Genomic DNA, 21764 nt, shown 5'->3' on the forward strand with positions numbered 1-21764 from the left:
TTATCTCAGCCTCGGTGTAAGAAAAGTGGTTTTCTAGCCATCACTCCCACACAGGAAAACTTGAAGAAGTGCTTGGTAAAGGCTCGAAGCAGAAGACAAAGAAAAGTTAATCTTGTTAAAAATAGAAAGGTCTGTGGTTTTTGGCCGCTTAGGATTGGCAATACTGGAGTCGGTTCTCCTAGCCCTTCTGTTTGTGTTTTCCTTAAACTGACTGGGAGTTTTCACCTTAATTCTCAGACGTATGCTTAGTTGGCTTTTATGACAAAATGATCTGTCATGACAGGACTTTGGTTCTTCAGCAGTTCCATGTATGTATATACAAACCTACGGCTTGTGCGTAGGTAGAGATCATTTGAAGATCGCTACCATTATACAATTTGTAATTAGTCTTGCAACCTGTGAGAGGAGCTATTAATACTATAATCAGCTGGCTTGGGAAAAACTGTTTCAGAGCTCCTGGCTGGCAGCCTGCCCCCTGATCTAGCATGACCTAGTGGAACGGAGGGTTTTGGGCTCTGCCCGGCTCCCTGGAATGACGCTTCTCCTGTCTTCGCTCCTTTAGTTTCCTTTTCTCCCCACTACTCTCTCACCTGAAAAGATTGTTACCTGTGTGTATGATTAAAGACAAATGTAAGTGACAATCTGAGCTTTGTAACTAAAGGATTTTTTTCAGCTCAGCCTTGAGGGCCTAGAACATAATTATTTCTCCAAATAATATTGCTTAAAAACATTTCTTGTTTTATAGCTTATGATCTCTATTTAATATGGAACATGAGAATCTGCAAGTTGAAAATGTATTATGCTGGGGGTCTGATGTTCTCTAAATTGATTTCATAGACTGGAGTTAGCCAAAATAATGTAGCTGCAGTTTTAGGATTATTGATTGTCTTGTGTGCAAGTTCTACTAACGGTAGCTCCAATCACATTTAGCATTTACTGATGTATGGGGATTTTTAGATTCTTGGGGAGAGGAGGGTCTTGTGGAAGGTGTTTGGGTCTAGGGACCAAATACTTGAGATTGTATTCCTGTCTTCACTACTTATGAATGTGGCCTTGAGTGTATTTTTCTAAAATATGTGCTTTAGTTATAGCTACTGGACTAAGGCAGAAAATAATTTGAGACAGCATTATGCAGGTGACCAGGCTGGATAAGTACCGTAGTCTATTTTGATGTCAAAATCTGTCGTTTAATCTTCTCATGTCTTGGTTCCCCCCTCTCTAAAGTGCAAATGACCAAATGGCCTTCTTCACGGGGGTTGCAGGACAATAAGTCACTGCTCCGGCTGGGGTTGAGTTTTCCTTCTGGCAACCCCTGACTGGCTTCTTTGTAGCTGGCAGGAAGCCAGCCCCTCCCCAAGGAAGGCCTTAAAATTAGCAGACAGTGGTGAGCCTGTATACTGCCCTCTGCCCAGCACCTTATCCTGACTCCAGTCCTTTGCTGGCCCCTGACTCTTGGACTTGCTCCTAACTTGGCTTCTGACCATCATGGCATGATCTATGGCTCCCAGCTCTGGTTAGACTCGTGTGGTGGACTTGCAGATGAGGGTGATTGACTGGTCCATTCCAAGTTGGAAAATGGGGCCCAGTCCGCTCCCTGCTCACCCTGGGTCAATGAATATGGTTCCATGGCATGAGCTGGTAAGCTGGAGTTTGTGGGATAGATCCCTTTGCACAGCAGCCACTGCAACTGCTCTTGCATTGGGCTTTTCCTTGGTGTCCCTCCAGGTTTCTGGCACCTGTGAGTAGTGGTGGTGAGCAAGCACCAACAGGGGTGGTGAGCAGTGTGGTGAAGGAGAAGAAAAAGCTCTCGGGACTCGGTGCCTTCCTTGTGCAGCAGGTCGGAGGTCTCTGCCCATTAAGGTTTTATGCCCTGTGGGCTGCCTGGGAAGGGTAAGAAGCCACCCAGTAGACATGCCCAGGCCTCATCCCTTCTGGGGCATAGAAATGCCCTCTGGCCCCTTGAGCAGCATTGCCCCGCTACATGAGGATGCAAGTCTTGAGCCTTCTCGTTTTAGGGTAGTCCCCGTCTCCACCCAACATTGGGTGTTGCCATGGGCTCTTTTCTGGTCCTTGGAAATCCATTCTTTCATTTGCATGTGCACATGAGGGCAAGTGTATTTCCTTCTTTATTTGTCCCCGCAAAAATTGACTGTTGCCTTTGGTTAAGTTAAGGGTAAGGTTATGGGGGGGCAGGAATCCTGTCCTACTTGCTTTGCTTTAGAGACAAATTGTGCTGTGTTTTAGGAGCCTGGGTCTGGAGGGACCTCCCTGTAGTCAGGCGTGGGGGTTCTGCTCTTGCAGCTTTGTCCTGAGCGCAGTGTCGGCGGCAGCAGAAGGCTTCTGGGGCTCAGGCGATGTTGGAGACAGGGTCGAGGACAGAGCTCAGAGCCAAGGGCAGGGAAGGTCGATGTTAGGAGCAGACAGCACCCACAGCACCTCCTCCCCGGATTCTGCATCCTGGAGGGTTTCCACGATAGAGCAGGCCGCGGAACGAGTGACCTGACGGGGACCCTCCCTACCGGGCCGCCCGGGCCAGCTGCCTGCTGATCGCGGGCCAGATCCGCAGCCGTCTGTGGCAGCCCCGCCAGGACCTGCGGGCTCGTACGGCGGGGCAGGGCACAGGCGACTGCAGCCACCAGCCTGGCGCACCCCGGCGGACGGGGGAGTCCGACCCGGAGCGCTGCCCCTCCACACGCAGCCGGCCGGGGGCTCCCGGCTGGGAGTGGATGTGGGACCAGCGCCCCGCGCTACCTGCCCCGCTCCCAGAGCCGCAGCCGCCGCTTCCCTTGCCCGCTACGCTGGTGCTGCAGCGGATCGTAGAGGGACCAATCGGTGCCCGGCAGCCACAAGCATGAGCCAATCACGGCAAAGAAGTGACCTGGCCCCGGCACTACCCTCGGAGGCCTCGTAGCCGATCACCGCGCGACTCCAGCCGCGCCTCTGCCGCTGAGCCTGACTCCGCAGCGCGAAGGGGCCGCCGCCAGGCTGCCCGGTGCGGCGCGCTGCCAAAGCGTCCCACCCGCCGTACGGCTGCCGCCGCTTCCAGACTCTCGCCCGGCACCGGGCTGCCCCAAAGGGGCTGCGGCGGATCGGAACCGGGCCTATGGGCGTGCAGAATTGGAAGCGCGCACGTAGGGCAGGACAGCCAATCAGCGTGCGGCGAGGGGCGCGTGCTGTCAGTGGTCTCCACGGCCACCACGGATCAGCGGCGGAGAGGAGGGCGGGCCCAGCCACTGCCTACACATCCTTCCCAGCCTATCACCGCTCGGGGGCCAGCCAATCGCACTGCGAGTCTTCCAGTCCCTCCTCGACTGTCGGACCGCAGCGCCTGGCTCTGCGCGCCGCGCAGCGGGGCGCGGCCTGGGGAAGCCGGGAGGCGCCTGCGGCTGCGTGCTTTTCCCGGCGGGGATGGGCTGCAGGTCGGAAGCCGGGGGCATCGGTAGCACACGGAGAGGTAGGTAGCGGCGGGTCTGAAACGAGGGGGCCTGCAGCCGGAGTGCCGCCCTCCCTTGTCACGGGCCCCGCGGGGCTCAGGCCAGGGCCCCTCCGCTAGGGGCTGCCGGCGCTCAGGCCTTGGGAGCTTTGCGAGCTGCTGTCACAGGACGGCCACAGGATGTCGCCGCGCTCTGGGACGGAGTAGCGGGTCCTGCTCTTCACCAAGAGTCAAGTAGCTTAATAATAACTCAACGTGCAGCCAAACCGTAAGTGGCAGCTCATCGGGGTCAGCGCTATGAGGCCGGGGCAAGCGCCCTGAACGGATCTGGGGAAAGCAGGAAACAAACAGGGTAAATAACACCTGGTATCTTGTTTCTTGGTAGGGACTGAGCTGTCCGCAGTGCGCTGGAGCCCGGTTGAAATCCCCCTGCATCTGAACGGGTCGCGGCAAGGCCACCGCGTGAGCAGGGACACGTGCAATAACGTGTCGCCGTGAGCGTGGCCGGTCAGGGTGCTCTAAGGGTGACTGCAGGAACAGGAGGGAGAAAGGTAGATTGCCCACCGAGCCCAGCTGCTGTCGCGAGGAGCCCACAGGGACCTCCGCACTTCCTGCAGCCCACGAGAGGCTGTCGGTCAGCCCGGGCTCCCCGCTCGTGTCCCCACAGCGCGGCTCACGAGCCTGAGCGAGGACCCGGGGCTGGGGGCGGGGCAGCAGCTGGGCTGGAATCGATGCATTGGGCGGGTCAGGGTAGCTCTGCCCTTCCCTGGCCTCAGCCGGGGGGCGGGGTCACCGTTCTGTGTGCCGATTGGTCAGACTCCGATCCTAGCGGTCCCGTTCCGCTGGCCAGGGACGGGGTGTGTGCGGCGGAGAACAGGGGATCCGGATGGCATGCGGGGCAGGGCAGGGCAGGGCAGGGCAGGGGGGCTGCTGGACCGGGGGGCCTTAGCCGAAGCCCGCCTGCCCCGCTTCCGGCCCGGTGCTGCCTACGGGCTCCGTTCGGAGATGTGTCCTTGCTAACAAAATTTGCACGGGATTCCCCCTTTTTTTAAAGCGGAAAAGAAATGAAATCCCGCTGTTTAGTAAGAGCGGAAAGCAATTGCTTCAGTGGTTCAGTGCTGGAGAGTTTTGGTCCTTCTTGTCATACAAGTTGCATTTTGAGAAGAGGGGGTCGAAGTGACGGTCCAAGAACTTGAGATTGCAGAGATGTATATAATAAGTGCGTGTGCGTGTGTAGAATACACACTGGAATAAACGCGGTGATCTGACTACTCCCTCTTAGCTAAGGGGAAATCGATGTAGGTATTTTCATATTATGTTTGCGTCTCGATGCATATTAAACTGCGTAGTTAATATATATATATAATAGGTTTGCTGTGCATCCGTAACGAGCATAACGACCCCTTCCCCCACATGAAAGCCCTCTCTGTACTGCTCCCCGTGCTTCAAACCGGCCCCGGCAGCTGGAACTTAAAATAAAACCCGGCTCCGCGCTGCCCGCCTCTGGCTCACGCTGGGCATCCCAGCCAGCAGTCAAAGACAGAAAATCAAAACCTGCGGCTGTGGCTGAGGGCCGACCCTGCTCGCCCGCATGAGGAAGGCGGAAGGGCGCGCGTGGCGGGCGGGCCGGGGCTCGCCGGCAGCGGCTGCATGGCTTGAGTAGGATGGTGCAGGCCGATTGGCGGAGGCCAATCAGGAGCAGGCAGGAGGAAAGCTTGCCGTAGGGCTTGGCCCGCAGCCCCCGCTTAAGGCGTCATTTGGGGCTGCAGCACGCAAGGGCCGGGAGGTCGCCGCTGTCTGCTCTCGGGGTCATCTTGCCGAGCTGCGGTGTGGTGCTGCCCTGCTCGCAAACGGGTCAAGCACTGACAGTCTTTTCACACCCCCAAGTCCGAGCTACGGTGTGGTGCTGCCTAGCTCTGTGGGCGGTCAAGCACTGGTGGTCACTTGAGGGGGCTTGTGCCCTCTCAGGGCCATCGGGAAGCACGAGACGAATGGAATTGATGGGGCCAGCACTTCCTTGGTGCCTAGCATCTTTCACCTCCAAACTCATCCTCCCCACACTTCACTCTTTCTCCTCTCTCCTGTCCTGTCATTTCATGTCCAAGTTTCTCCGCCCGCTGCCCCCTTTCGTTTCTGCAGTGGTTCTCTTGTAACCACTGTGTGCCGAGTGCCTAAGAGCTGGTCACCCAGGATGCTGAATCCCTTGCTGAAAAGGCATTAGTGGCAGACGTCGCTTGACTTGGCTCTCCAGGAGTCAAGTGTCGGAGATTGGACTGGCCACCTGAGGCTGCAGGCCCAAATCCCATGAAACTGGTCCCCTTTGGGGGGTCTGTGCACGTCGTCCCCGGAAGCTCAAGCAGACGAGATGGCAGACAAGTAGGAGCGAGCTGACTGGGAGGGAAGAAAACCAGGCCAGTGTAACAGGAGGCAAAGGTAAGACAATTTCAACACAGGACGTGTCCACTCCTAGGGCTCCACCACTAAATGGTGGACCGTGGGATTCCTGAGCCTCGGGGGCTTGGGATGGTGGGATTTCCTGTGTCCCTGGTCTGGGAGGGAGGTCCGGGTTTCCTGCCTTTATTACTGCTCATCTGAGGCTACGTTGTGAGGTTGGCCAGAGGCATTGCCCATGGGTTACGGCGAAAGTGGCAGGTTTCCAGAGGATGGTAAGTGTATTAGAAGTTCAAGCTGCTGGATGTGTACTCTGACTCTGTTCGCTTACAGCCGGTCTTGGTCTCTGTTCTTCCAGATGTCAGAAGAACCGGAAGGAGAAGCGGATGGGGAAGCAGCGGGGAAGAGACAAGGTAGGAGAAAAGCCATTCAGAGAAACGGGGTGAGAAAGAAAGGGACTCTGGATGGAGTGACCTCCCTGCCTTTAGGTGTTGGTCATGTTTTAGCCAAATTTTGGCTGCGTGAGCCTTTGGGCGAGCTCTCTGTAACTCAGAAATGGGTCTCTGCCCTTGAAGCTGTTGCACTTCTGCAGCAGTCAGGTGAAAGGGGGACAACCCTGTTAGCAAGGTGTGTATCACCACGACTTGGATTATAAAATGCATGAATCTGGTTGGTGGTCTTGTGCAGTGCAGCCACCCTGTAATCAGGGTCCAGGCCAGCTGTCAGACCTGGCTGCCAATGGCACAGCCTTCTGTAAGCAAAATGCGTGCTGCCTCAACACACTAGGACAGGTGATATGAACGTGTGTAGCACTGGATGTCCAATAATTAGGAGACCAAGTCCACTGCTATTGCCAGCCAGTCAAAGAGGTGCCCCTGTAAGCAGGGTTGGGCATAGCTTTCTTCCACTGGCCTAAGCGAGACGGGGCAGTCTGCCATATTGTGCAGCAGGACGGCCTTGCAGACAGGAGCCGAGTCTTGTAGGTGACAGCAAACTCTTCAGAACCTGGAGCCTGATGAGCTTCCCGTGGCTGGGTTGAAGCCTGTGGCCTCCTCACCATTTCCTATGTCCAGGCACCCGTCCTTCATCCTGCATCTGTGCCTGGTACTCCATGTCCAGACCCCTGAGCTTCCCTGTAACAAGGGTGCGAGCCCCATGCATCCTCTGGGACGGCTAGGTTCTGCAGAGCAGTCGACTACGCTGTAAGCAGGGTGCAGGTCTCAATGTGCCTCTGAAGGCAGCTCTGTCCTTTGGCTGGCTGTGGGTCCCCCCTGTAAGCGGGGCTCTGGGCCTGTTTCTTTTGCCCCCTGTGGCCAGTCTGGCTGGTCAGGCAGTTCGTGCCCTGTAACGAGGGTGCCGGTCTCAGCCGTCTTGTCCCCTGGGAATGGAGGAGGATTTTCCAGTGTAAGCCTCGAGGTCAAGCGCTTTGCAGCATGATGTTCCTTTCTGGCCTGGGAACAGTTTTTCCCCTTGTCAGAGTGTGCAGAGCGAGAGAGAGAGGAGTGCCTGGCAATGAAAGCATTTGTTATTTTCTTTTTGTTGTTAAAACCGCTGCAGCGTACCTTATTTTCTTCCCAGTGCTGGAAGAGGGGCAAGATGCATCCTTGTAGCCTTCTCCTCCCACCTCTGTACCTAGGGGGATAAGCACCGGTATAGATGTCCGGGTTTTTTGGCCTCAGGGAGCGTTAGGGCCCCCACCTCTAATACTTATGGGCACATGGCTTCCCTGTATCTCAGGGGACAGGTCTTAGCCCCCTCATTTTGGGTTCTCTTGGCCTTTGGTAGCTCACATGCATGATTATGGCTCTCCTCCTTGAGGGTGGGCTATGTATTCCTTGCCCGAGGCCCCGGAGATGAGTGCCCTGGTGCTTGGCCAGCTGTTCTTCTGCACCCCTGCCCCCGGCCTGCAGCCTGTAAGCAGGGTCCAGGTCCCCTTGATTCTCCGGGGCGGGTCTCGTTCCACTTGGTGAGGCTGGCCAGAGACAATGCCCGTAGGCAACAGGGAAGGCTGCAGGCTTCTGGAGGACGCTGAGTGCGTTGGGACCCCGAGGCTTAGCGACCTTCCTGTAACTCAGGGCCAGGTCTCTGCTCCTCTGTGCTGCTGCTCCTGGCACTATGAGATGCCCCCCTGCACCCTGTAAACAGGGCTGCACCCCCACCCACTCTGACCTTGGGGGGGAGGCCTCCTTTAGCCCATTTGGCTATGCAGGTTCGTGAGTCCGTTAAGCCCAGCTGTGGTCCTGCCCCCCTTGCCTGTTCAATGTAATGTCCGCAGGCTTTCAGTCACTTCTACTCATGTCATCCCTGAGGGGCTGCTCATTTGAGGGGGAGCCAAACCCATTTTCTCAGTGCCATAACATAATTGATTTTAATATATTTTTATTTCTAAAAAGAAATTACTTTTTCAAATGTATTACTTATTTAAAATACTGGGGGAAATGTAGCACATTTCCAGGGCATTTGGCTGGAATAAGGGAATGCATATTTTTTAACCACAGGAACAAAAATGCATGTGACTGAGTAGAGGCTTCTGATTAATGTAGCATATGTGATACACATCTACTCTTGCTTTTGGTTGGTTCACATCAGGTTATCTGTTGAGCCATCTTTGAGCACAAGCCCAATCACAGTTACCTCTTCTTGTGCCCACAAGTGCAGCCCCGAGGGACACGGCCCCAGTGCAAACTGCAGACCTTTGTGCTCTTGCTGTGTCTGCATTCACTGCAGCCCTGACGAGCCATGGTTCGTCTGTTGCTGTGCTCTCACGGTGAAGTTCATCTTCACACCCGGGGCAGAGCTTTCCCCGCGGGCCGGTGGGTTTGAGTGCCTGCCATTAAGCACCCTGAAGAGCTGTGACAGCCGTCTCACGGGTGCAGGGTTTTCCACATTGTCTGCAAATCGAGGCTCTTCCAAAGCCTGTGCTTAGGCACGCAACATCACTAGTCCACTCTTACTACAGTCGCCAGTGGCTAGGGCAGCGTCAGAGCACAGTCTCACCTTGCTGAGGTGCTGACATAAGCCCTTGTCTGCCAAAACGAGGCCCGAGCTGTCGGTGGTCCCAGCACTGACCCACCGCCCGCCGGCTCCCCGCCAGCACCTTGCAGCGCGCTCCGGACCGTAATTGGGCCAATCAGGGCAGAGAGCGTGCGCGACGACCAATCAGCGCGCAGGACGCTACAGCTCCCTCCCTCGGAGCAGGCGCCGCGGGAGCCGCTGCCCGAGCCCGCGCCGCAAGCCCCGCCCACACCCGGCCGCCGCAGCCGGGGAAGGAGGCACCTGTGCGCGGCCCGTGCCCGCCGGCTCCGCGTGCGCACGAAGCGGGCCCGGGCGCCGCCACTCTCCGCGCAGCGGGCCGGGCCGGCGGGAGGCGGTGCCCGCAGGGACAGCCGGGCGGGCCCCGCGCAGCAGCGCGTCTTCTCCGCGGAGGCCCGAGGCGGCCCCGCCCGCCCCGCGTTGCTGACCCCGCGCCCGAGGAAGAGCCTGGGCGCTGCGGCGCCCTGGTCCCGCCGCGATGCTGTCTGGCAGCGGGGAGCCCCGTCCCGCCGCCAGAGTGTGAAGGCTTCCGTGTAGCGTTTGTGAAGGACAGCGGGCTACTGTTCCCATCTGTTTTCAAGAGAGAAACCTCCAACCGCAGCAGAGAGCCCCGCAAGCCCCGCGCCCTGGGCAGCGCAGTCTCCCGCACGCCCCGCCCTGGTCGCGCCCCGCGATCAGACAGGCAGCTGACGTCATGGGCGTCCAGCCTGAGCGTGAAGGCAAACCCGGATCCGTGCTGCCCTCCGGTGGTGCGCTCCGAGCACTGCAGCCCCGAGCAGCGGCGCGGCGGAGGGAAGACGAACCCGCTGTTCCGTGCGGCCCTCCTGTGGTCCCGTCGGGACCTCCGCTCGGTGTGAAATAGTATACAACTGAGAACAGGGAGCCGAAGTGAAGGTATTATTGGTTTCCTACTTGCTTTGGAAAACTTACATTGTACAGAGATGTATCCAGTACGGCTGTGTGTGTATACCGATATGCAGATGTGTGTGTGTGTGTAATAAACACCATCATTAACACAATGATCTCTCTGTCTCTGTCCATGGCGATAGTGATGTAGGTGTTCATCTCTCACCCTTGCACAGCTCCGCACACGAGTGTGTGTCGTTAGTGCGGGTATCACACGTGTCACGGGGCATCCGCACCCAGCATGGTGGAAACCCGGCTCAGTGCTGCCCTCCTGTGGTGCGTTCCCAGCACTGCAGCCAGGAGGAGCGGCGCCCCGCAGGGGAGACTGCTCGGTGCTGCCCTCCGGTGGTCGTGTGTATTAAAGGAATGCCTCAGTGCTGCCCTCCTGTGGGTCGCGCTCCGCATTGCAGCCAGGAAAGGAGGGCGGAGAAGAAGGGAAAGGGGCGGGGCCGCCGGCGCGTTTCTAGCGGGGCTTCGCGGCCCGGGGACCCTGGCACGTCACAAAACGGGCCCAGTGCCGCGGTCCGCAGCTCCGCGCTGGGCACGGCGGCCAGGAAAGTCAGCCGGAGAAATCAAACCAGGCCCGGTGGTGTCGTGCCGTGACGCGCCGTGCCGTCCTGTGCTGCACAGCGGCATTGCAGCCGGGTCGAGAGAGAGAGGCAAGCAGCTGTGGCTCTGGCAGCACATTGCAGCCGGGCGGGGAAGGCGGAGAGAGAGGAAGAAAGAAGGCCGCGCTCGCTCGCTCGGGGCGTCGCCAGAGCAGTGAGCGCGGCCGGGACGGACACACGAGTCACGGACATTCATTCCGGGCCGGGATCGCAGGCCCGCCTTTTCATTGGCCACCTTGAAACGTGAGGCGATTGGGTGGAGTGGCCGCATGGGCGGGGTCAGGGCCGCTCCGCCCTTCTTCACTCTGATTGGCTGTGGCACGAAGAGGCGGGCCAAGAGAATGCCCCCCCCGGTCGCATTCTGATTGGCTGCCAGGGCATGGTGGGCGTTGTGCACGTGTCTGTGTTCCGATTGGTCCGACTCCGATCTTCAGCGGCCCCGCTCCGCTGGCTGTTCTCCCGCGGCCGGGTCGGCTGTGCCCGGAGCCCGCGTCCCGCTGCCGCCCCGCACGCCCGGGCCGAGCCGCAGCGCTGCGGCGGGATGTTGTGGCGAGATCGGCGGGTGGTGCGGGACGCCGCGTTCCCGGGCCGCGGGGCCTGTCGGGCTCTGGTCTGCGGTGGGGGTTGCAGCGTGAAGCTGTCTGTCTGTGGCGGGGCCCCTTTTCTCTCCGCCCGCCGCCTGGGCAGCCTCCCTGTCTCCTCCATGTGATTTTCTCGGCTTTTAAACCCCGCCCGCTCCGCGCAGGGAGGGCGGCACGGAGCCGGCTTCGTCCCGGGTCGCTATCTCCGGGCTCCAAGCCCCGCTCCAGCCCCAAGCGGGCGCGCGGAGCCGGTTGGGCGCTCTTCCGGGTCTCCCCGCCGCAATGCCCGGCGCGGCCACAGGAGGGCAGCTCTGAGCAGGGATTGGTCTCCGCCTTCACCTGCTGCGGCAATGCCCCGACGGGACCACAGGAGGGCAGCACCGAGCAGCCGGGTCGTCTCCCTTCCGCGGCGCCGCTCCTCGTGGCTGCAGTGCTGAGAGCGCACCACCGGAGGGCAGCACTGAGCCGGGTTTGTCCTCACGCTAAGGCAGAGAACAAGCCGGGCTCAGTGCTGCCCTCCGGTGGTGCGCTCCGAGCACTGCAGCCCCGAGCAGCGGCGCGGCGGAGGGAAGACGAACCCGCTGTTCCGTGCGGCCCTCCTGTGGTCCCGTCGGGGCATCTCCGCTCGGTGTGAAATAGTATACAACTGAGAACAGGGAGCTGAAGTGACGGCGTTATTCAGTGCGTACTTATTTTGAAAAACATAAATTGTGCAGAGTCGTATACAGTACGGCTGTGTATGTGTATACCGACATGCAGATAGTGTGTCTTTGTGTAATGCAGACCATTATTAACACAGTTATATCTCTCTCTTTGTCTCTCTCCATGGCGATACTGATACAGCTGTTCAACTATCATCTTTGCATATCACCGCATACCAGTCTGTAGTTAGTGCGGGTATCACAGGTGTCAGGGCATCCAGCCCTGGTGTGAAGACAAACCCGGCTCAGTGCTGCCCTCCGGTGGTGCGTTCCCAGCACTGCAGCCACGAGGAGCGGCGCGCCGGTGGGGAGACGAGCCCGCTGCTCGGTGCTGCCCTCCTGTGGTCCCGGCGGCGTATTGCTGCAGCCCGTGAAGTCGAAGCCCAAGCCCTGCTCAGAGCCGCCCTCCTGTGGCCGCGCCGGGCATTGCGGCGGGGAGACTCGGGCGGGCACCCGAGCCGGCTCGGCTCCGCGCTGCCCGCCTGGGGCTGGAGCGGGGCGTGGAGCCCGGAGGGAAGGACCCGGAACGAAGCCGGCTCCGTGCCGCCCTCCCTGCGCGGAGCAGCCGGTTTTTAAAGGCACAGAAGAGAAACCCCTGCCCTGTGCTACTGCCCTACGAGTCAAGCCGGGCCTTGCAGCCGAGAGACGAGGGCACAGAGAGGGACAGAGGCTCGGGGCCCCGCGCCTGCAGCTCGGGCAGGAGGGAGATCAAGGCAGGGAGACAAGAACAAAGGCGTGGGTCGCTCGGGGCGGACACACGAGCCACGGACATGGATTCCGGGCCGCGCAGAGCTCCAGGGCCGGGATGGGAGGCTCGTGTTCTCATTGGCCAACATGAGCTGGGAGGCGATTGGGTGGTGTGGCCGCTTGGGCGGGGTCACAGCCGCACCGCCCTTCTTCTCTCTGATTGGCCTGTGCTGGAGAGGCGGGACCAGTAGTCGACTTCCTTGTTCACATTCTGATTGGGTGCCGGGAATGGTGGGTGTGTGCAGGCTTCTGTGTGCCCATTGGTCCGACTCCGACCCGCACCGGCCCCGCTCAGCGGTTTGTCTGTCGGCGCGGCGCGGCGCTGAGCGGAGCCCACGTCCCTGCTGGGCCGGACCGGCGGGCGGTCCCGGAGAGCCGCGGCAAGCTGGTCTGGCGACCACGGCGGGTCGTGCGAGACACTGCGTCCCCTGGGCGCGGGGCCTGTGGGGCTCTCTTGTGAGGTGCGTGTTGCAGCGTGAAGCTCTGCTCTGTCCCAGCGCCCCTTTTCTCTGCTCCGCCTGCCGCCCGGGGAGCCGCCCTGTCTCCTCGGCGTCATGGGAGGGGATCTACGGGGCGCACGTGGGCCCCAAGCAGCACCATTTGCTTGGCGGGTGACGCTGGAACTCCTCTAGTGAGCGCCTCCCAAATCACCAAATTTTCTCTTTTTAAGGAGAGAGCTAAAAAAAGAAAACCAGTTCTTGTTCAGGAAGCATCGCTGGACACCAATTCTAGGGGAGAGTTTGGGATCTTTGTTGTAAAATAGTATAAAATTAAGAACAGGGAGCTGAAGGATTTATTGCATACTTACTTCGGAAAACTTAAATTGTACAGCGATGTATGCAGTAAGGCTGTGTGTGGTTACCGACGTGCAGATAGCGTGCGTGTGTGTTATACACACCATCGTTAACACAGCGATCTCTCTATCCGTGGCGATACTGATACAGCTGTTCAACTCTCATCCTTGCATATCACCGCATACTAGTGTCTGCAGTTAGTACATAGATAAGAGGGATTGTGTGCGTCCATGGTCTGGTTCGGTGCTGCCCTCCCGTGGTGCGCTCCGCGCACTGCAGCCACGAGGAGCGGCGCTGCTCGGTGCTGCCCTCCTGTGGTGCCGTGTATGAAAGGCATGCCCTCAGTGCTGCCCTCCTGTGGTGCGCTCCGCGCACTGCAGCCACGAGGAGCGGCGATGCTCGGTGCTGCCCTCCTGTGGTGCCGTGTATTAAAGGAATGCCTCAGTGCTGCCCTCCTGTGGTGCGCTCCGCGCACTGCAGCCACGAGGAGAGGCGCTGCTCGGTGCTGCCCTCCTGTGGTGCCGTGTATTAAAGGAATGCCTCAGTGCTGCCCTCCTGTGGTGCGCTCCGCGCACTGCAGCCACGAGGAGCGGCGCTGCTCGGTGCTGCCCTCCTGTGGTGCCGTGTATTAAAGGAATGCCTCAGTGCTGCCCTCCTGTGGTGCGCTCCGCGCCCTGCAGCCACGAGGAGCGGCGCTGCTCGGTGCTGCCCTCCTGTGGTGCCGTGTATGAAAGGCATGCCCTCAGTGCTGCCCTCCTGTGGTGCGCTCCGCGCACTGCAGCCACGAGGAGCGGCGATGCTCGGTGCTGCCCTCCTGTGGTGCCGTGTATTAAAGGAATGCCTCAGTGCTGCCCTCCTGTGGTGCGCTCCGCGCACTGCAGCCACGAGGAGAGGCGCTGCTCGGTGCTGCCCTCCTGTGGTGCCGTGTATTAAAGGAATGCCTCAGTGCTGCCCTCCTGTGGTGCGCTCCGCGCACTGCAGCCACGAGGAGCGGCGCTGCTCGGTGCTGCCCTCCTGTGGTGCCGTGTATTAAAGGAATGCCTCAGTGCTGCCCTCCTGTGGTGCGCTCCGCGCACTGCAGTCACAAGGAGCGGCGCTGCTCGGTGCTGCCCTCCTGTGGTGCCGTGTATGAAAGGCATGCCCTCAGTGCTGCCCTCCTGTGGTGCCGTGTATTAAAGGAATGCCTCAGTGCTGCCCTCCTGTGGTGCGCTCCGCGCACTGCAGCCACGAGGACCGTCGCTGCTCGGTGCTGCCCTCCTGTGGTGCCGTGTATGAAAGGCATGCCCTCAGTGCTGCCCTCCTGTGGTACGCTCCGCGCACTGCAGCCACGAGGAGCGGCGCTGCTCGGTGCTGCCCTCCTGTGGTGCCGTGTATGAAAGGCATGCCCTCAGTGCTGCCCTCCTGTGGTGCGCTCCGCGCACTGCAGCCACGAGGAGCGGCGATGCTCGGTGCTGCCCTCCTGTGGTGCCGTGTATTAAAGGAATGCCTCAGTGCTGCCCTCCTGTGGTGCGCTCCGCGCACTGCAGCCACGAGGAGAGGCGCTGCTCGGTGCTGCCCTCCTGTGGTGCCGTGTATTAAAGGAATGCCTCAGTGCTGCCCTCCTGTGGTGCGCTCCGCGCACTGCAGTCACAAGGAGCGGCGCTGCTCGGTGCTGCCCTCCTGTGGTGCCGTGTATGAAAGGCATGCCCTCAGTGCTGCCCTCCTGTGGTGCGCTCCGCGCACTGCAGCCACGAGGAGCGGCGATGCTCGGTGCTGCCCTCCTGTGGTGCCGTGTATTAAAGGAATGCCTCAGTGCTGCCCTCCTGTGGTGCGCTCCGCGCACTGCAGCCACGAGGAGCGGCGCTGCTCGGTGCTGCCCTCCTGTGGTGCCGTGTATTAAAGGAATGCCTCAGTGCTGCCCTCCTGTGGTGCGCTCCGCGCACTGCAGTCACAAGGAGCGGCGCTGCTCGGTGCTGCCCTCCTGTGGTGCCGTGTATGAAAGGCATGCCCTCAGTGCTGCCCTCCTGTGGTGCCGTGTATTAAAGGAATGCCTCAGTGCTGCCCTCCTGTGGTGCGCTCCGCGCACTGCAGCCACGAGGACCGTCGCTGCTCGGTGCTGCCCTCCTGTGGTGCCGTGTATGAAAGGCATGCCCTCAGTGCTGCCCTCCTGTGGGTCACTCTCCGCATTGCAGCCAGGAGAGGAGGGCGGAGAAGGGAAAGGGGCGGGGCCGCCGGCGCGTCTCTCCCGGGGCTTAGCGGCCCGGGGACCCTGGCACGTCACAAAACGGGCCCAGTGCCGCGGTCCGGAGCTTCGCGCTGGGCACGGCAGCCAGGACAGGGCAGGGCAGTGGCAGGAGCCCCCTTCCCCCTCCGCCCGCCCCTGGACAAGCCACCTGGGCTCTGAGCATCCTGGGACCCACCCTGACCCCCGGGCCCCGTTCACCCCAGCTGCTACCTCTGCCCCACTCCCTCCCTCCCTCCCTCACCACGGGGGCCACAATCTGCACCCCCATGCCCCTCCCCATGACAGACTTACCTGCTGGGGGGAGTGCGCGTGCACTTGCACAAGCACACACATGCTCAGCACCCTCCCCCCCCCACCAACAATATTTTCTCCTGCCGTCTGTGCCTCCTCCCCAAACTGTGCTGCCCGGTGCAGCAGTCGGGGAGCTGACCTTGCCTGTTAAGACTGAGGTGAAGAAGGCATTGAGCACTTCAGCCTTTTCCTGCTCATCTGTCACTAGGTTGCCTCCCCCATTCAGTAAAGGACCCCGCTTTCCCTGATCTTCCTCTTGTTGCTGACATATGTAGAAAGCCGCCGCGTTACCCTTCACGTCCCTTGCTCGCTGCAACTCCAATTGCGCTTTGGCCTTCCTGACTTCATCTCTGCATGCCTGAGCAATGCTCTTATATTCTTCCCTAGTTAGTTGTTCAAAACGTGGTACTTTGGGACAAGGTACTGTTTCTTACTGTATGTTCCTATAATCCTTAACACAACAGGGCCTCAGTCCTGCGTGGGACCTATAACGGATACAAGTGAGAATGCTCTGAGCCTATTCAAAGTAGTTCTGTACAAGTCTATAAGGTGCGAATCGACCCTGCTGGCTACAAAAATCCATCGGTCTGCTTCACTGGCATTTGACACATTTCTCTGCTCCACTTTTCCCAGATTGTTGGCAACTTACTGTATTATCGCTACATGAACCCAGCCATTGTTGCTCCAGATGCATTTGACATCATTGACCTGTCAGCTGGAGGTCAGCTGACCACAGACCAGCGCAGAAACCTTGGCTCCATTGCGAAGATGCTACAGCATGCTGCCTCCAATAAGATGTTCATGGGAGACAATGCACATCTAAGCATCATTAAGGAGCATCTCTCTCAGTCCCACCAGAAATTCAGGTAGGCGATTCCAGCTAATTGGTTGGGGAGGAGTGAGGAGGGTTATACTGCAAAGAAACCAGGCTAGTAAGTGTGCACTGGAGTGGCTCAGTGAACAGCCTCCGAACAGATGGTAATGATGGCATAGGGAGGTTTGCATGCATTATTGCAGAGCTGGCAAAGAACGCAGGAAGCAGCTTCCATATCTTGCTTTGAGGGAAGACCTTTGGAAGAGTGGCTGGTGCCTGGGTGGTAAAGCGGAGCAGATGCTCAGGTCTGTGTAGCGGGCGAGGCTCCAGCCTGCCTGGCATAGCCCCACTTGTTCTGGAAGATGGAAGGTGTCTGGAGAACGAAGCACAGCACTGCAGGGAGAGAGCTGTTTTGTGGTAAAGGTGTTTGAGTACCGCCCAGGTGAACTGGGCTGTATTGCTGCCACCCACAAAGACTTTCTGTATAGTGCTTGGCATTTAACTTACGCCAGAAATGTCACAGGTGCCCAATGTGCTTCTCATTTGTGAAGTGCTCCACTTCTTCAGAAGTGCTGCAAGCTTGCGAGGGTAGCCAAGGTCTGTGGAGCTGCGGGTGTTCGGCAGTGCTGGTGGTGAAGTGGCAGGGTTGGGAGTGATGCACAGAGGTGGCCTTCAGGACGACACCTGTTCTGTCCTGCCTCTAACACTGATTCATTTCCTGATTTTAGGCATGTCACTTTGGGCATGCTTGCACAGCAAAATAACGCTAGGAGTGTAGCACAGGAAGGTCTCGCTGGCCTGGCTGTAGTCTAGCTAGCAGCAGTAATGAGCATCACAAGACCACTGTTATCTCCGAGACATCTGTCCCAAGACTGATTTAACTGACCTCATGGTTAATCTCTTTCAAAAGCCAATGTTATGCTGTATTAGTTTGTCACTTTTATCACTGTATGGATTATGTTATGCTGTCTGTAGGTATCTTTACAACTGTAGTCAGAGATTACGGCCAGGTATGTAGTTAAGAGAGTGTGTGTCAAAAGACCTGAGGAATGCCTAGCTAAAGAAAAGGGAGAAGGCAAAACTGCTAGGTGTCCCTTGCCAATTGTGTTACTAGTGCAAGAGCAATTGGCACTCCCAGACCCAGATAGAAAGGCCTGTTGTTGGGCTGTGTACCCAAGGTATTGTCTGCTTGTCATGGGAAAAGTCAGCCCCACAATAACGAAGGCATCTCATGGGGATTAACGAGAGGAATTCCAGTTTCTGCGGAAAGGAAAGACATTTCTGTAAAATTCCCAGACTTCTCAAGAAAGAGAACAATGCCAGCGGAGGACTGGTGTGAAGGTATTTAGGAGCTACTTAGGAGATAGTTGTAGTATTTGGATCGTCCCAGGCCTTGGAGTGAGGCTAGGTCCCCGTGGTCATGGGCCAGCAAACTCATCAGGAAAGCTAAGGTCTGGGAACTCTGACAGGACTTTCTGGAGGATGGTGTGTTAGTCAGGAAAGAGAGTGAGAAATTGTACCTGGTTTTGTATTGTCTGCCTTCAAACTATATGGTCATTTTTTTCTATGACTATGAAATCTTTTCTCCTATAGAATAAATCCTTTTGCTGGTTTGTTACCTTACTGTTTGTCTGTGGTAAAATGGGATCTCAGGGCAAGTGATGTCCCAGGCCAGCTCCTTCTATGGAGGGAGTAGGTGTACAGCGCAAAGAGTAATCACTTGGAGCTGGCTGAGGTTCCCCTGTTGCAGCTGTGGGGTCCAGTTGAAAGGCAGTGGAGCTGAAGCTTGCAGGATACAGAGTTATTTGAGGGCGAGCCTTGGTCTGTTCCTTGGGGAAAGCAGGGAGAAACTTGGGACTCTTGGGGTTCCCCCATGGATGGGTCTGTGACAATGGGCATTGACAACATGGTGCCACATGCTAGCAACCACAGCATGTACTCAGTCCTTGAAAAGTTTGTCCTCTGGCTGGTAGCCCACTTTGAATGCCATGCTTCTATGTCATAAAAATATAAAAATGTTAGAGATGCCAGAGTGGGACAGACCACAGAGCCATCTAGCCCAGCATTTTCTCTCTCAACATGAAGGTGGTTCATCTTTTCCCTTAGGAATGAGTTCCAGGAATTGGTAGAGCTGGTAGTTGGCTGGTACTGTGTGAAATATTTCATAAGCCAAAGGCAGAAACGGATCCGCTGCCGTGAACCTGACGTTAACTGTGCAGTCTACAGCCAGATCAGTTTTTTGCTCTACATCAGACAGTGTCTGAGAGTGTATGAGTCTACACCTGCAAAACCCTTCCTAGCTGCTTTTCCCTCTATTTTTAACTCTAGGTATCTTGTAGCTCTATATTAATTATGTTTCCTTTAACTTTGGATTTTATGCACCTGGCAAAGACCTTCCAGGGTCCTGGGTTCAGAGCCCCATCTGGACTGGACCATGATGTAGGCTGTCCTTCCATCTCCTCACAACCAAGTGCTTGTTCTGCCTGAGCGGCACCTAGCCACCTGAACAGTACTTGACAGGGAAGGCCTTTGTAATTAGAGCTTACTCAGGAGTAGATGGCCGGGATGCTGCATGTGGGGAAGAAAATCGGATCCAAAATGCAGAATAGGGTAGATAACTGGCTTGGCTGTAGCACTGCTGATGACAAGCACCTGGGGGCTGTGGGGATTAGAAACTCCACGAGTCAGCAGTGTGATGTCACAAAAATACAAATTCGGTGCATTAGCAGAAACATTATCTGTAAAATATGGAAGATGATAGATCCACTCTACCCAGTGATGGGTGTGCCTCAGTTAAAACTATCCAGTTTGGGGTTCTAAGTTTTAAGAAGGATGTAGGGAAACTAGAGTGGATACAGAGGTAACCAATGAAGATGTTAGCAAAATAGGCCTTCTGATGAAAGGATGAAGGAGCATTGGAGAAACGGTTGGGGAAGGGTCATGAAAGCAGTTTTCAGATACTTGAGAGGGTGCCAGAAAGGTGTGGGAGAAGCTTTTCTCTTGTACCACAGAAGGCAGATGAAAAGGCAGTAGGTTTAAACTACAGCGAAGCAAAGTTATGTTAACTCACTGGGAAGCCTCCTAACTTGCAGAACTATAGAAGAGTGGCGAGCGAGCGCTCCAGGCAGCTCTAGCATCTCGTGTCTAGGAAGTTTCCAAGAAGCAGGCGCGTGAGAATGCGCACCAGCAAGGCCTGTGCCTGGCCAGGACTTGGAGTAGATGACCCTTCAAATCTCTGTGACTGATTCCAAGTTCCCTGTTTGGCAGAGCTGTGTAGGCAGAGACAGAGCCTTTTGCTGGCTGGGACACTATGAAGGGCCTTAGATCAGTTAGTGCCCACAGCAGAGCTGCTGTTTCTGAGAGGAACAGTCCTTGACATCCATTGTTCTAGCACTGGGGCTGACACAATGAGAGGTTTCTGGTGCCTTTCACAAGGGTTTCCAGGTTCTGCACCAGTTCCAGTACAGATTTGTCTCTGTCAAGAACCTCCAGTCCCAGAGGCTGTGCTGTTGACATAGAGCTGCTCTGTGTTATAGCAAGAGCTTATGCTGTCTCTGGCACAGCCATAAGAACATAGGTATTGCCATTTAGTGGGTCAGACCATAGATTCACAGATTCATAGATGCTAGGGTTGGAAGGGACCTCAATAGATCATCGAGTCCGACCCCCTGCATAGGCAGGAAAGAGTGCTGGGTCTAGATGACCCCAGCTAGATACTCGTCTAACCTCCTCTTGAAGACCCCCAGGGTAGGGGAGAGCACCACCTCCCTTGGGAGCCCGTTCCAGACCTTGGCCACTCGAACTGTGAAGAAGTTCTTCCTAATGTCCGGTCTAAATCTGCTCTCTGCTAGTTTGTGGCCATTATTTCGTGTAACCCCCGGGGGCGCCTTGGTGAATAAATACTCACCAATTCCCTTCTGTGCCCCCGTGATGAACTTATAGGCAGCCACAAGGTCGCCTCTCAACCTTCTCTTGCGGAGGCTGAAAAGGTCCAGTATCTCTAGTCTCTCCTCGTAGGGCTTGGTCTGCAGGCCCTTAACCATAGGAGTGGCCCTTCTCTGGACCCTCTCCAGGTTATCCGCATCCCTCTTGAAGTGCGGCGCCCAGAATTGCACGCAGTACTCCAACTGCGGTCTGACCAACGCCCTATAGAGGGGAAGTATCACCTCCCTGGACCTATTCGTCATGCATCTGCTGATGCACGATAAAGTGCCATTGGCTTTTCTGATGGCTTCGTCACACTGCCGGCTCATGTTCATCTTGGAGTCCACTAGGACTCCAACGTCCCTTTCCACCATAGGTCCATCTTGCCCAGTCTCCTGTGTCCCATAGGGGCAGTGAGTGCATGCTGAAAGGGAGAGTGAACTGAGTCTGACCAGGGTTTGTCCACTGTTTCTCTCCTCCTAATACCCTCCAGCATTCAAGGTCTAGGAAGTTCTGATTCAGAGGCTGTGCTCCTCACTCCCATGCTCAATAGCTACTGATGCAACTTTCCTCTGAGAATTTGTCTAATCTCTTTTTTAATCTAGTTAAACTGTTAGCTTCCACGGTATCTTGTGGCAACAAGGTCCTAATTATACACTGTGTGAAAGAATTTCCTTTTCTTAGTTTTAAATTTACTACCTACTAGTTTCATTTAGTGGCCCCTAGTTATTATATTGAGAGAGATAGTAAATAATAAATACCTATTTACTTTCTGCTCACCATTTAGTATTTTGTAAACTCTTATCATGTCCCCCCTAATGGGAATTTTTTCCAAAATGAACAGGCCTGTCTTCTTCCATCTTTCCCTCGGTGCTGTTCGTCATCCTCGCTGCCCTTCTGTGGCCCTTCTCCAGGGCATCTCGGCCCTGGCTGAGGGGCAGGGACCGGGGCTAGGCGCAGTATTCAAGGTGTGGATGCACCGGGGCTTTATAAAAGGGCATTATGATACTTTCCATTTTCTTCCCAATTCCCTTCTTCATCATCCTTAATGTTTGGTGTGCTTTTTTGATGGGTGTTGAGCCTGGAGCTGCTATTTTTAGCAGACTGTCCACAATGACTCCCAGATCTCTTTCCTGTGTGGTAACAGCTCAAGCAAAGCTCCTTGAAGTGTACGTCTAGTGTGGGCTATTTTTGCCCAGTGCGGCACTTTACAATAATCTACAGTGAATTTAATCTGCCAGCCAGTTGCCCGTTTGCTCAGTCGTGCCAAATCTTTCTGCAGCTCCTCACAGTCCACCTCGGTCTTTACCGCTTTGA

At 56.8% G+C, this 21764-nt stretch overlaps 1 protein-coding gene across 2 annotated transcripts; it reads left to right on the forward strand.

The window, feature by feature from the left end:
- Positions 1-3304: 3304 nt before the first annotated feature.
- On the forward strand, positions 3305-9995 carry LOC132244750 (sterile alpha motif domain-containing protein 1-like). Of its 2 annotated transcripts, XR_009456496.1 has the most exons (3): positions 3305-5866; positions 6183-6237; positions 8864-9995. XR_009456496.1 is itself a non-coding variant. In XM_059717160.1 (2 exons), exons 1-2 carry the CDS (start codon positions 6211-6213, stop codon positions 9392-9394), a joined length of 558 nt encoding a protein of 185 aa, XP_059573143.1. In that variant the 5' UTR covers positions 3305-6210; the 3' UTR covers positions 9395-9995. The 2 variants fall into 2 exon arrangements, 1 of the variants encoding a protein (XP_059573143.1); XM_059717160.1 differs by having other exon boundaries at positions 3305-6237.
- Positions 9996-21764: the final 11769 nt, after the last annotated feature.

This window comes from Alligator mississippiensis, chromosome 14, assembly GCF_030867095.1.
Source record: "Alligator mississippiensis isolate rAllMis1 chromosome 14, rAllMis1, whole genome shotgun sequence".
Taxonomy (NCBI): domain Eukaryota; kingdom Metazoa; phylum Chordata; order Crocodylia; family Alligatoridae; genus Alligator; species Alligator mississippiensis.